Source organism: Felis catus, chromosome A3 (assembly GCF_018350175.1).
Source record: "Felis catus isolate Fca126 chromosome A3, F.catus_Fca126_mat1.0, whole genome shotgun sequence".
Taxonomy (NCBI): Eukaryota; Metazoa; Chordata; class Mammalia; order Carnivora; family Felidae; genus Felis; species Felis catus.
Genome location: NC_058370.1, coordinates 31968621 through 31982602, shown reverse-complemented (window position 1 = coordinate 31982602; position 13982 = coordinate 31968621). Strand labels below are relative to the sequence as shown.

General features: G+C 42.2%; 1 protein-coding gene across 16 annotated transcripts in view; it reads right to left on the bottom strand.

The window, feature by feature from the left end:
• Positions 1-13982, bottom strand: part of SHLD1 (shieldin complex subunit 1) — a 100127-nt gene that overhangs the window by 76408 nt on the left and 9737 nt on the right. For 5 of the 16 annotated variants that reach the window (XM_006929935.4, XM_011280915.3, XM_045053854.1 and 2 more), the window contains exons 1-3: positions 11872-11941; positions 2973-3147; positions 1849-2033 (exon numbers count right to left, since the gene is read on the bottom strand). In XM_006929935.4, the coding sequence (XP_006929997.1) occupies positions 1849-2026 (178 nt within the window). In that variant the 5' untranslated portion in view covers positions 2027-2033; positions 2973-3147; positions 11872-11941. Of the gene's footprint in view, positions 1-1464; positions 1756-1848; positions 2034-2972; positions 3148-3247; positions 3565-4353; positions 4454-5426; positions 5508-5643; positions 5700-11871; positions 12066-13982 lie in introns of those variants that run through there. The other 11 variants (XM_019826803.2, XM_019826806.3, XM_019826805.3 and 8 more) reach the window with 9 other exon arrangements.

Here is a 13982-nt window from a genome sequence, read left to right as displayed (position 1 = left end):
CTATGGGGCTAAATTCAGGCTTCACCTGATTCAGTGCTGCCTATGACTCCCACTCCTTATACATGGAACTTTCCAAAGTTACTCCTAACCAGCCTTAAGCTACATGTGTGGGCAGTGGAGAGGGGACCAGAGATGTTTTTATGTTGGGATCAGCTTCAGCCCTACATCCATACAAGCATATCTCTTAATGAAATACCAATAGCAGTTAACATTCACCCATTCATTCCTCATACAAGTATTTATTGAGTACCTGCTATCCTGGAATTTATATTCCAGGAGATGAATCAATTAAAGTCAAATCTAGGGTGCCCAGTGGCATTCCTGCCGAGGCAAAGAATAAAGCCAGGGAAGGGTACAACAAAGAACGTCAGCAGGGAGGAGGGTGGCTGGCTCTTAGAGGTGGGAGGCAGAGGCCCCGCCCAGTGAGGATAAGAACAGTAGGAGGTCAGGGCAGAGACGTGGCAGACCCAGGGCCCAGAGGGCATGGGTGCCATAGGACTTTGGCTTTTGCTCTGAGACAGATGAGAAGCCATGGGAGTTTTGCACCAAGGACTCACATGATCTGATTTGCATTTTTAAAAGGATCCTCTGGTGGATGTGTTGAGAAGAGAGTGTAGGAGGTCAAGGGCAGGTATGGAAAGAGCTGGTTAGGAGTTTGTAACAATAATCCAGAAGACAGGCAATAGTGGCAGCAGAGGGGGTGGCAAAATGGTTTAGATTCTAGATCTTACTCTGGCAGTAAAGCTGACAGTGATAGACTGGATGTGAGAGAGGTTGAGGATGACTCCAAAGTTTGGGCCTAAGTGAATGGATGGGTAAAAATGCTTTTTAGAGATGAGAAAGGGTCAACGAACAGGTGTGTATATACAAGGGGAAATGGACTGGGGAGGGGGTGGAGGAATTAGCAATTTGCTTTAGGATATATCAAATTCCAGAAGTCTAACAGAAATCTAAGTGATGATGTCAAGTACACAGAGCTCAGAGACATTAAGAAACATGCCCCAAGTCCCAGAGCCAGTAAGTGGGAGAGCTTTGGGCCCAGGTCTGTGGACCTCCAGGTCTGGACTGGGCAAAGAATGGGAAAGTCAAGGGCTTTACAACCAGAGATGGTCAGTAACTATGTCAACAATCATCATTAAGCTTAAATAATAAACTTTTTGGCAATTCAGTCAGGGAAACTTGTAGAAAAGTTGTTCCCCAAATGCAGAGTATACTCTATACGAGGAATACTGAGTGCCCTACTACTGTCACCTGTAACATTTAACAGGCCCACATTGCTGCATTCTGAAGTTTTAGTTTTTATTTTTTAATTTATTTATTTATTCTAGAGAGAGAGAGTGTGCACGTGCTCATGCGAGTGTATGCAGGGGAGGGTCAGAGAGAGAGGGAGAGAGAAAATCCCAAGCAGGCTCCATGCTGTCAGCACAGAGCCCAACGTGGGGCTCGAACTCACAAACCATGAGATCATGACCTGAGCTGTAATCAAGAGTCAGATGCTTAATCCACTGAGCCACCCAGGCACCCCAACTTTCTGAAGTTTTAAAAGAACAAAACAAAATTCAATTCCACCCTCTCCCTGTTGAACCTCTGAATGCAGTTGGATGGAGATTAGAAAGGTCCTCAGACAAAAAGGCCTCCAGGAAATAGCTCCTTGTGGTTTCACCAGGGAGCTTGTCCTTTGAAGTCTCTCCCCACAGTTGTGCTTAGATAAGATGTTTTTCTACCAGAGACAATGGATCATTCCTCAGAGAGGTGCTATTGGAAAAGAGAGAAACAAACAACCACATACCTGTATGTATGGGGGGGGGGGGGTGTCAGTGTTAGCTTGTTTTAAACCCTGTTTCTTACCTGGATCTGCATCAGAAGAGCAAGGACTAGAAAGGGCTTCCACAGAACTAAAAGCCTCACTGTCAGCCTCTTGGTGGGGTCTCTGCAGCACATAATCTCTTATGTCATAAACTGTTGGCAAATCCAAGGCACTGCTCTCCTCGGACTGGCTGCCTGGAGTGGCTTCCTGGGTCGCCATAGTCCTGCTGTGGAAAAAATAACTCAATACAAGAGGCATTGCCTAAGAGGAGGCCCCCATTTCAGTCACAGCTTGAAGGACTAAAGTCCCAGCGCCTTAAAGGCCAAACAATACTTTGGCCAAAATACTTTCCCATTAGTAACAGTCTTCCTTGTGCTTACTTTAGACCCAGTATTTGTTTACCATGTTTCTTCATCATGAGAAACAAATACTCTCGACACAGAAAGATTAACAATTTCAGCTGGAGAATAAACTGCATGTCTGATAAGGATGAAGCACTGTGCAACACGATAATCCAAGGACTACAAGAATATGTAATGAGAAGAGAGACTGTCTATGATACATTATGTGGAAAGAAGATTTTTCAACAATAGGTAGGGTTTGATCCAGACTTTATAAAATGCAGAATCACGTGTGGGGTGTGTGTGTGTGTGTGTGTGTGTGTGTGTGTGTGTGTGTTTGTGTAAGTGAGAAATACACATATCTATAGCTAGAAAAAAAGCATCTGGAAGGATAAATCCCAAATAAACTTCAATGGTAATTAATCCAGTGGTTTAATTGCTGACTAGTGAGATTACGGGTGACTTGTATTTTTATCTGTGGCCTAGTCAAACATGCATTCAGTCAATGATTTAACACGCCAGGCCCTGGGTATACAAAGGTGAATGTAATAGACCCTTCCTTCAAGTTGCTCACAGTTTGGGATGATGCAAACGCACCAACATACCATGTAAACACAACGACAAGACAGAGAAGAACCCAGAAAGCAACAGTAAGTTTTCTGGAGAAGGTCATCTCCAAGCATGGGGCAGGCCAGGCCAATGCCTGGGGGACAGCGCAAATGCAAGTAGAACCAGCCTGGGCAACCACAAGTGCCATAGGGTGCTGGGAGTTTAAAGTGAGAGTCAAAGAACAATCGCACATGGGTAACTGGGGAGAGACAAACCTTGTGGTTTCAGCTGGATGGCCGTGGGGCTCTTCTGTTCCCAGCTCTGGAAAGGACAGCGAGGCTTGGCTGTTGATAGCCACTTGGATGCACAAACGCTCCGGCTGAGCTTTCGAGACCACAAAGGTGCTTTATTGGGTTCATCACTTGGACATTTCTTGTTACATTGGTGTTCCTAAAATAAAATAAAATAAAATAAAATAAAATAAAATAAAATAAAATAAAATAAAATTAGGTGTTCCTCATCCTCCCTCCCCAGGTAGACCCCGATCTACTTGTGGGTACTGGATTCTCTGTTGGAAGGTTCTTTACAGTGCATTCAGCTCTGCCCACCTCTCTATAAAATAACTACGGGCCTGGGGAGAGCCTAAACCCTCTGCAACTCTCTGCCTCATAAATTTCTGTCATCAATAAATCATATTGTAGCCAACACCACGCGTCATGACTGCCGTGGGCCGCCATGTGCCATGCAGAGGAGTTTACACGGTCAGATCTGCAGATTTGGCAGCTGGATGGGAGATGACTTTATAGGGCTTCAGCCCAGTGGCCAGCAATCTTAGAAGCAACAGGAATTCATTCAGCTGCCATGGTCCTGGTGAGAGACAAGGAGCATGTGAACTAGGGTAGGGTAATCAAGAGCAGGGGGCAGATTAAGAACATATGTAGGAACTAAAATGAGAGTAGAACTTCATCACTGAACAGGCAAAGGGGCTAAAGAGAAAGAGAGTCAATGAGGAATGGCAGCTTTAATGACTGGGTTGCTTTATCTAACTGCGTTAGAGAAGGAATAGTTTTCGGAGGGGGTGGTATTCCAAATTATGGAATACTGTACAGCTGTTAAGATGACAGTTGGAACCTGAAAGATCTCAAAGACATATGTTTGAATGAAACAAGCAATTTCAGAATAACAGGAACAGTATAATAATAAGGGTAGATAACATTTATCCAGTGCTTGCTGGGTGCCAAGCACTGTGTGAAGAGCTTCATCTGCAATAGCCCCATGAAGCAGGCAATCCTACCACGACCCCCATTTACAATCAGACAGTCAGACACAGAGAGAAGTCGAGTAACTTGCCCAAAGAAACTTCATCTAGAAAATGCCAATCTGGAATGAACCCACCTCCCAGACCTCCCAGCCTCCTGTGTCTGCACAGCCCAAAGGACCACCCTATCAGGCAAAGATAGGGTGTGTATAAAAACATATCAACAGAGAGGCCTGGCAAGATTCTTCTTGTTTGAGGACAACGGTCGCATGCTGTTGTGGACATTCGCCCATGCAGAGAGTGAGCCAAGAGAGCAAGCAGCTGATTGCTTCTGAAAGAAGCAGAGGGATCAAGGTTCCCAAAGAAGCAAGAACATCCTGTCTCTTCACACATATTACATTAGCCAACCAAGCCTGAAGTTTCATCAAACACCTCCGCCACAGGCATCTGTGTCTCTTCCTTCTCCCCTCGTGTTAACAAACACTGCTCTGGAGGCTTCTGGAAGGGAAAAAATAGTTCTGTGAAGGACAGCAGTACATCCTCCCTGCCTGAAAAGGAGCCTTGACATTGACCATCAAGCAAGAGTGTCATTAGTGATACAAGCAGCAGATTGATGTGATATCTGTCTTTTCTTTTAGAAATCACTGGTATTAAATGTCAAATATATTCCAAACTGGGCATTTGAACAAAAAAAAAAAAAAAAGGAAGAAAGGAAGGAAAGAAGGAAAGAAGGAAGGAAGAAAGAAAAAAGAAAGTCTACTGAGAGGCAGAATCTGGTTTATTGCAAAGTAAGAAACTGTGCATGCAAAACATTCTTTGGAATTCTGAAGTTGCCCAGGAGAAAGCAAGTAATAGGTACAGATGAGACCCTTCCTATGGCCTGTAACCACCTAAGCTGACAAGTACGATGCAATGATTATCTCTGCCCTAAAACTTTTAACACAGGGTTCCACTTTCTTCTCCAGAAGAGCTTATTTTCCTCTCTTAAAAGTACTTGGGGTACCTGGCTGGCTCAGTTAAGAGAGCATGCGGCTCTTGATCTCAGGGTTGTGAGTTTCAGCCCCACATTGTGTGTAGAGATTGCTTAAAAGGATCTTTCAAAAAAAAAAAAAAAGTGCCGAGGCACCTGGGTGGCTCAGTCTGTTAAGGCCTCCAACTCTTGGTTTCGGCTCAGGTCATGATCTCATGGTTTCATGGGTTCAAGCCCCCATCGGGCTCTGCGCTGGCAGTGTGGAGCCTGCTTTGGATTCTCGCTCTCCTTTTCTCTCTGCCCTTTCCCTACTTGCCCTGTCTCTGTCTCTCTCAAAATAAATAAATAAAACTTAAAAAAACAAAAAAGGCTTTAATTATACAATGTAAGTGTTCTTTTCCAATACCATAGGGGCACAGGCACAAGATGTCTCTCGGTACATCAAAACCTGCTTACCGAGAGAAGACAGCCATTCTCCCATGACTACAGATTCTTACCAACCTATAAATCCAAGTCAGTCAGGGTCCTCAGATAAAAAGCTGTTTAGCTTCATCTCTTTTTTCAGCCAAAGGTCTTCCCTCCCTTCATGTTTTTACAGTGAAAGGTTTCAAACATAAAGAAAACTGGAAACAATTATCTGATGAACATTCCTATAGCTACCGTCTAGATTTCACAATTAACATCATACTATGATTTTCTTTATCATAAAACTATCCACCTGTCCAAGTCTTTATTCATCTGTTAATTCTTCTTTTTTTACATATTTCCAGTGACCTGTAATGAAAGGTTCTGAGTTAGTGCCCGGTACAATCAATTTGCATTTCCAAATGCTCACACTGTTAGCTAAGTGAAGCGTGAGTCAGAGGAGGGTCAAAGTGGAGCAAGGAGCACAGCTGGGAAGCTCTGCAGAGCAGTCCAGAGATACGCAGGGTCTCTGAAGTTAGAGACTCACTTTTCAGCTGTGTCACCTTAGGCAAGTCACTAACGTCTGTTTCCTCTATCGATAAAAATGGCTTGATGCCTGTGCTTACCTCATAGGGTTGTCATAGGAATTATATGAAATTAATGGATGGAAAATACTCAGTAGAGAATGCATGCTCAATAATATCTAGATCCAATAAGTCAAGTAGTAATAATTAGAAAACAATTTACAGGCTTCCATCTTCCCAGTCTACCTCCTATCCATTTGCCCTTCTATTTCCCATTCAGTAGCCATCTTACTTCTTTCATTCTTATCCAGTGAATTTTATAGTCCATTATCTTGTCAGTACCCTAAACTTCCCTTCCCGAACCACTGTGTTCTTTTATCACACCCGTTTGGCAAAACCCTCGCCTAGATGAACCCAGTTTATCTCCCCCCTCTGCAGGGCTAGACATGAGTCACTGAATAGAGCAAGCTGGCTCACTCTAACTGAATAAACATCAACTAGAAATGGGCTGTTTGGCCACATGAATCTTGAGATGTTTATCTCATTACTTCCTCTTCCCCTCTCCTTGACTCTTGTGCTTTCTCCTGTCTTCTTCAACTCAGACGCTTCCCATCTGCCACACGCCTTCCTGCTCTTTTCAGTAGATCTGCTCACTTTCTAACTGACAAAGGAAACAGAATCCAGCAGAGAGGAACTTCCTCCACCACCCGTCAAGCAGAACAAAGTCTCCGACGTCTGCACACTGCTTCACTCCTCTTCACAACACAGAGCTGTCCCTCCTGTGGCAAAGTCCAACCCCTCCACCTGCACCTTAAATCCTGCTCTCTAGACCCTTCAACAAGCCCTCAGTGACAACAACCCCTTCTCTCACTTCTCTCCCACTGGATCTTCACTTAGATTTTTCAATATGCCCAAATTGCTCCCATTTTCAACAAAACCTAGCATGTAAGAGAATGTCCTTGTTCTTTGGAAATGCCACTCAAACATTAATTGGTAGGGGGAAAGATGTGCACAACACACTCTCAAATAGCGCTGTGTGTGTGTGTGTGTGTGTGTGTGTGTGTGTGTGTGTGTGTATGAGAGAGAATGGTAAAGTAAATTGATGGGGCAAGTATAGACAGCTGGTGAATCTGGAAAATGCTATTTGGGAGTTCCTTGTACAAGTCTTGCAATTTTTTGAAGGTATAAAATCATATCAACATTAAAAGTTGTCAAGAAGTGGTGCCTGGGTGGCTCAGTCGGTTATAGCATCTGTCCAGCTTACAGCTCAGATCACGATCTCATGGTTTGTGAGTTCGAGCCCTGCATGGAGTTCTCTGCTGTCAGCACAGAACCTTCTTTGGATCCTCTGTCCCTCTCTCTCTCTCTTTCTCTGCCCCTCCCCCACTCCTTCTCTCCCCCCCCCAAATTAAATAAACTTTTTTTTAAAGTTGTCAAGAAAGTGGGGTGCCTGGGTGGCTCAGCTGGTCAAGCAACAGACCCTTGATTTCAGCTCTGGTCATGATCTCATGGTTCATGAGTTGAGACCCACATTGGGCTCCACGTTGCTTGCTTGGGATTCTTTCTCTCCCTCTCTCTCTGCCCCTCCCTGGCTCCCGTGTGCAAGCACACACACTCTCTCTCTCTCTCTCAAACAAAGGTTGTCAAGAAAGAAAGAAAAGTGAAACGGAAATCTTTGACACCTGCACTCCCCACAGCCAGTCTCCTCTCCTATCCACAAAATTCTCAAAAGTCTAAATTGGTTCATTTCCTCATCTCCACCAACTCAATCACTCTAGCATACGACTTCTAGAAACTCCTTCTTCTGCCATCCTTTGTTTGCTTTCCAGGGAACCACTCTCCTGTCTTCCCATCTCTTTGCCTTTGTTCCTTCCATCCTGCTCTGTGGCTCATCCTCCATCCGCAACTGGACTTTCTCCATGTTTAGCCCAAGGCTCTCTCCTCTTCTTTCCTCCTCTGAGACATTAATCACCTTCCAGAAATTTCTCTCTAGCCCAGATCCTCCAACGCCAGGCCCCACTGCTTTCCAGGCTTCAAGCATAATGGCTTTTCTTCAGGTTCTCCAATAAGCCCCACTTCCTCCCACTACACTTGTCATTCCCTTCCCTAAATAACTCTTCTAAAAAATGGAAGAGGAGCAAACACTTCCCAATTTAGTCTAAGCTCAGCATCAGCCTGATACTAAATCAAGACAAAGCCACCACAAAAAACTACAGACCAATACTATGAATACAGACACAAAAATCCTTGATAGAATACTAACAAACCAAACCCAGCAAAATACAAAAAGGATTAGACTCCATGGCCAAGTGGAACTTAACCTTAGGAATTCAAAGTTGTTCTAACATCTCAAGATGAATCAATGTAATATACTATATTAGAATAATGGACAAAAAGAATAAGGGACAAAAACCACAACACACACACACACACACACACACACACACAGCATTTGATAAAGTCAAACACTCTTTCATGATCAAACCACTCAACAACTAGAAATAGAAAGGAACTTCCTCAGTCTGATAAAGGGTATTTTTTGAAAAAAAAATGCATAGCTAGCAGCATATTTTGTGGTAAAATGTTTTCCCCCTAAGATCAGGAACAAGACAACGATGTCTTCTCTGATCACTTCTATTCAACATTATACTGGAGGTTTTAGCTAGCACAATGAGGCAAGAAAATGAAATAAAAGTCTTCTATATTAGAGAGAAGTAAAACCATTTCTATTAGCAGAAGGTGTGATTTTGTGGATAGAAAATCTCAAGGAGGGGCGCCTGGGTGGCTCAGTCGGTTAAGCGTCTGACTTTGGCTCAGGTCATGATCTCACAGCCCATGAGTTCGAGCCCCGCGTTGGGCTCTGTGCTGACAGCTCAGAGCCTGGAGCCTGTTTCGGATTCTGTGTCTCCCTCTCTCTCTGACCCTCCCCCGTTCATGCTCTATCTCTCTCTGTCTCAAAAATAAATAAATGTTAAAAAAAATATTAAAAAAAGAAAAAAGAAAATCTCAAGGAATCCACTTAAAAAACTGGTAGAACCATGAAACAAGTTAAACAAGATTACTGGATACAAGATCAATATAGTAAAATTGTATGCAAATGATTTTAAACTGCCAATAAAAAATATGTAAAAATACTGTGTAAATATTTACATACACTAGCAATAAATAATCCTAAAATTAAATTAAGAACATAACTCCATTTACAATAGCATCAAAAAAGATTAAGGGGCGCCTGTGTAGCTCAGTTGGTTGAGTGTCCAACTCTTCATTTCGACTCTGTCATGATCTCACAGTTTGTGGGACTGAGGGCCTCAAGGGGCTCTGTGCTGACAGTGCGGAGCTTGCTTGGGATTCTTTCTCTCCCTCTCTCTCTGCCCCTCCCATTCTCACACTCTCCCCCAAAAATAATACACTTAAGAAAAAAAACAGCATCCAAAAAGAATAAAATACTTAGGAATGTAGTTAATAAAAATATGTGAGACAGGCACAATGAAAACTGGAAAAAAAAATTTTGAAAGAGGGGCTCCTGGCTGGTTCAGTCAATAGAGCATATGACTCATGATCTCAGGGTTATAAGTTTGAGTGCCACGTTGGATGTAGAGATTACTTAAAAATAAAATCGTTTTATAAAGAGTTGAAAGAAATTAAAAATCTAAATGAATAGAAACACATCTAATATTTTAATATTTTAAGATGGCAATATGGCTTGAATTGATCTATATAGATCAATGTAATTCTTAGTTGCATCTCAGTTGTGTGTGTGTTTTTTTCTATTTGCAGACATTGACAAAAGTACTTAAAAAATTCATACAGAAATTCAAGGGACCCAAAATAGCTAAAACAATCCTGAAAGAGAACAAAGTTGGAGGACTCATTTTTTTTTTTTTAATTTCAAAACTTAGTAAAAAGCCACACTAATCAAGACTGTGAGTACTGGCATAAAGATGGACACATAGATCAATGGAATAGAACTGAGAATCCAGAAGTAAAATGTACAGTTATGGTCAATTGATTTTCCACAGGGTGCCAAGACATATGAAAAGGAAAGGGCAGTCTTTTCACTGAAACAAGTGGATATCCACATACAAAGTTGCCAGCACTTTGGAAAACAGTTTGGTAGTTCTTCAAAAGGTTAAACGAGGTTACACTTGGACCTGGGAAGTCCACTGCTAGGCATATGCTCAAGAGACATAAAAACATATATCCAGGGGCGCCTGGGTGGCTCAGTTGGTTAAGCATCCAACTTTGGCTCAGGTCATGATCTCATGGTTCATGAGTTCAAGCACTGCATCGGGCTCTGTGCTGACAGCTCAGAGCCTGGAGCCTGCTTCAGATTCTCTCTCTCTCTCTCTCTCTCTCTCTCTCTCTCTCTCTCTCTGCTCCTCCCCTGCTTGCACTCTGTATCTCTTTCTCAAAAATAAATAAACATTAAAAAAAATTTTTTAAAAGACATAACGTCCACACAAACATTACACAAATGTTCACAGCAGCCTTTTTTTTTTTAATTTTTTTTTTAATGTTTGTTTATTTTTGAGAGAGAGACAGTGTGAGCAGGGGAGGGGCAGAGAGAGAGGGAGACACAGAATCGGAAGCAGGCTCCAGGCTACGAGCTGTCAGCACAGAGCCCAAGGCAGGGCTCGAACCCATGAACCATGAGATCATTGAACTGAGCCAAAGTTGGACGCTTAACCAACTGAGCCACTCAGGCACCCCTCAGCAGCTTTATCCACAATAGACAATAAGTGATAACAATCCAAATGTCCATCAATTGATAAATGGATGAATAAAATGTAGTATATGCACACATGGAATATTTTTCAGCTTTATAAAAGAACTGTGAATACATGCCACATGTATACTTAGTGATAAAAACCTAGTGTTAAAAAACAAGACAACAGATCCAAAATGGTTTTGTTTGTGCTAAACCCCACAACCAATCAGGAATCGCCTCATCAGCACTAGTTGGGTAATCTGCCAGATAGAACCTTGCCATCCCCTAAAGAGGAGTAACCATGCAATAACCAACCTGCTTTTTTGGCCTAGTATCACTTTCTTGTTCCTGCTCCCTTCTGCCTATAAGTCTCTCATTTTGTTCAACTCCTCAGAGCTCCTTTCTATCTGCTAGACTGGATCCTGCCCAATTCAAATTGCTGTTTGACTCAAATTAACTTAGAATTTTAAATATGCCTCAGTTTATCTTTTAACACTAGTAAATAAAGACCACATGTTGTATGATTTTATTTGTATCAAATGTCCAAATTGACAAATCTATAGAAAGTAGACTAGTAACTGCCTAGAACTGGAAGGTCAAAGTGAATGGAGACTGCTAAGGGGCACAGGGCATTTCTTTGGGGTGATGGAAATGTTCTAAAATTAGATTGGGGGTGGGGGGGGTGTGCCTGGGTGGCTAAGTCAGTTAAGCATCCCGCTCTTGATTCTGGTTCAGGACTCAGGTCATATACAGGTCATAATCTCATGGTTCATGGGCTGGAACCCCTGATGGGCTTTGCAATGACAGTACAGACCCTGCTTGGTATTCTCTCTCTGCTCCTGCCCTCCTTGACCGTGCACTCTCTCTCTCTCTCTCTCATTCTCTCTAAATAAATAAACTTTAAAAAATAAAGATAAAAATAGATTGTGGGGATGGCTGCACAATTCTGGAAATATATGAAAAGCCACTGAATTTTACATCTTAAACAGGCGAATTTTATATGTATTTATTGCTTTAAAAAGCTGCTTTTTAAAAAGGAGAAGAACCCAAGGGCATCCGGTCACACTGCCTGCAAATTTACGGGGTTTCCCCAAAGAGGTGTCTGCAGAGGCCATGTGTTGTTGGGGTGGAGGAGGGGTGGTACGGGAAATTGGAAGTGTGCCAGGGGAAGCCGCCATAACTTCCCAACTATGAGACTGATCTGATAACATTGCCTAGACTCCCTGCCGATTCCCAATCCCAGGGTACTCCTTGTTCCACGAAGACAACTGATAGAGAAAAATTGCAAAGTCCCGTTTACACTCACCGACAGGCAACAGCAGCACATCCAAATCCGGAAGCGGAGGCGCCATATTTGTTATGGGAAAAGAGGGTTTGAAAGGAAGTCACTGGAGCCACCTTTGCTGAGGGCAAGTAAGGGCAATAGAATGTAGCTACCGCCATCTTGACTGAGGGCATTGGCCAAGCCAGTGAAATTTTGCGCCCTTGACTAAACTTTACCAAAGGCTTATTGGTAAATGCTCTTGGTGGACGTTGAAGAAAACAGGAAACATTTTTAATTTTAAAAATTTAAATGCCTACGTTTTAAAAAATATAAAGAGTAGAGAGAAATTAACAAAGAGAATGAAAATATTTTAGTATGTTGCATGCGACTTAGCCATACACCAGTGCCAGAATTGCAGGATCACAGAAAGGAGACTGAAGGTCATTGTCCCATTTCACCATCTTCTTGAAAGAGTCCTGTACACTCACATCCTCCTACAGATTCCTATCTTAGAATAGAATCCCATAATTTAGGGAGTCCTTCACTTGAGAAGAATTTTTTAAATAATGCTAGCTGAGGTTTGGCCAACCACATGCTGAATTTGAAGGCAAATAAAAATAGAAGCAGAAGTAAAAACATATTCAGACAAACCTAACACAGCAACTGTAAATTTCATTTTTTCTTCCAGCATTGGTAGTCAAAGTGTATAGATTCAATTTTCACCCTTTTTCATGTAATATATCTTATAAAATATTATTATTATTATTATTATTATTATTATTATTATTATTATTTGAGGGAGAGAGAGAATGTGTGTGAGCTGGGAAGTGGGAGAGGGAAAGGGAGAAAATCTTGAGCAGGCTCCACGCTAAGTGTGGAGGTTGTGGGGAGAACTCCATCCCAGGACCCTGGAATCTGACCTGAGCTGAAATCAAGAGTCGTCGCTCAACAAATTGAGCCACCCAGGTGCCCTAAAAACATTCTTCTAAAGTAACACAAATTGTGATTACAGAAAGCCTGGAATAATACTAAGTTACTTTCCTGTTTGTTTCCTAAAATGACAAACTCAAATACAATTAAATGAAATTATCTGAATTATTATACAACCATTAAAGATGATAGAAAATACAGCAAAAAAAAAAAAAAATCTGAGATCATGCATCGCATTCTCAGTTTCCATGTTTCTTTGGTCTCCTCGAATCTCCATTCCTCAGTCTTTTTTGTATTTCTTGGTGTTGATGTTTTTTAAGATTCCAGGTCACTTATTTTGTGGAATGTCCCTCAACTGGAGTTTGTCTGATGCTTCAGCCTGGTTTCCAATGGCATTGAGCACTGTTGATCACGCCTTCCCTCTGGAAAATGTTTTTTCCTGGGTTTCCCTGATACCACCCTCTTATTTTTCTTTTTCCTCTTTTAAAAATTCATTTAAATCTCCTTTATAAGCTCTTCTCTCTCTTCGTTGTGGGCCTTTCTCAGGATTCTGTCTTGAATCTTCTCCTTCCCATCTATGCTCATGATTCCCAACCTCTAAGCCTCCTGAAAGGCTCCTCCTGAGATTCAAATCAACATATCCTTCAGGCACCTTTATTTCAAACTTCTCCCACCTCTCAGTCAACCTGTCCTACCCCAGTGTCTGCTGTCTCAGTGAGTGGGACCATTTAGTTGCCAAAGCCAGAACGTTTTTTCCTCCTTTGTCAGCATGTCCTGTATACAAGCATAACCCTGCTGATTCTTTTTCTTAGAGATCTATTGACTATCTCTTAATTCTCTCCATCCACACAGCAACTTTCTGAGTACAGCTCACCATTATCTGCCACCTGGATGACAAGAGCTTTCCAACTCTCTTGCAGCCAGTTGTTTGTTTTGTTTTGTTTTGTTTTAATGAAGTTTAAGCACACCACTCCCTTACGCTGGGGCTAAAGCTCAAACTTCTTTACTAGATTTAGAGGACCCTTATCCCTTATCTCCCACCACTATCCCCCAACCCTCCACCTGTACACTCTTTTCTTTTCCTTAAATACTCTGTGCTTGCCTGCTTTCGCCCCTGAGCTTTTTACGTAGACAGTTTGCTTCCTTAGGGACACTCTTCTTTGGTCTTTCTCATCTTTCAGATCTCAGCTTTAGGGAATTCTTCCAGGAAACCTTCTCTGACT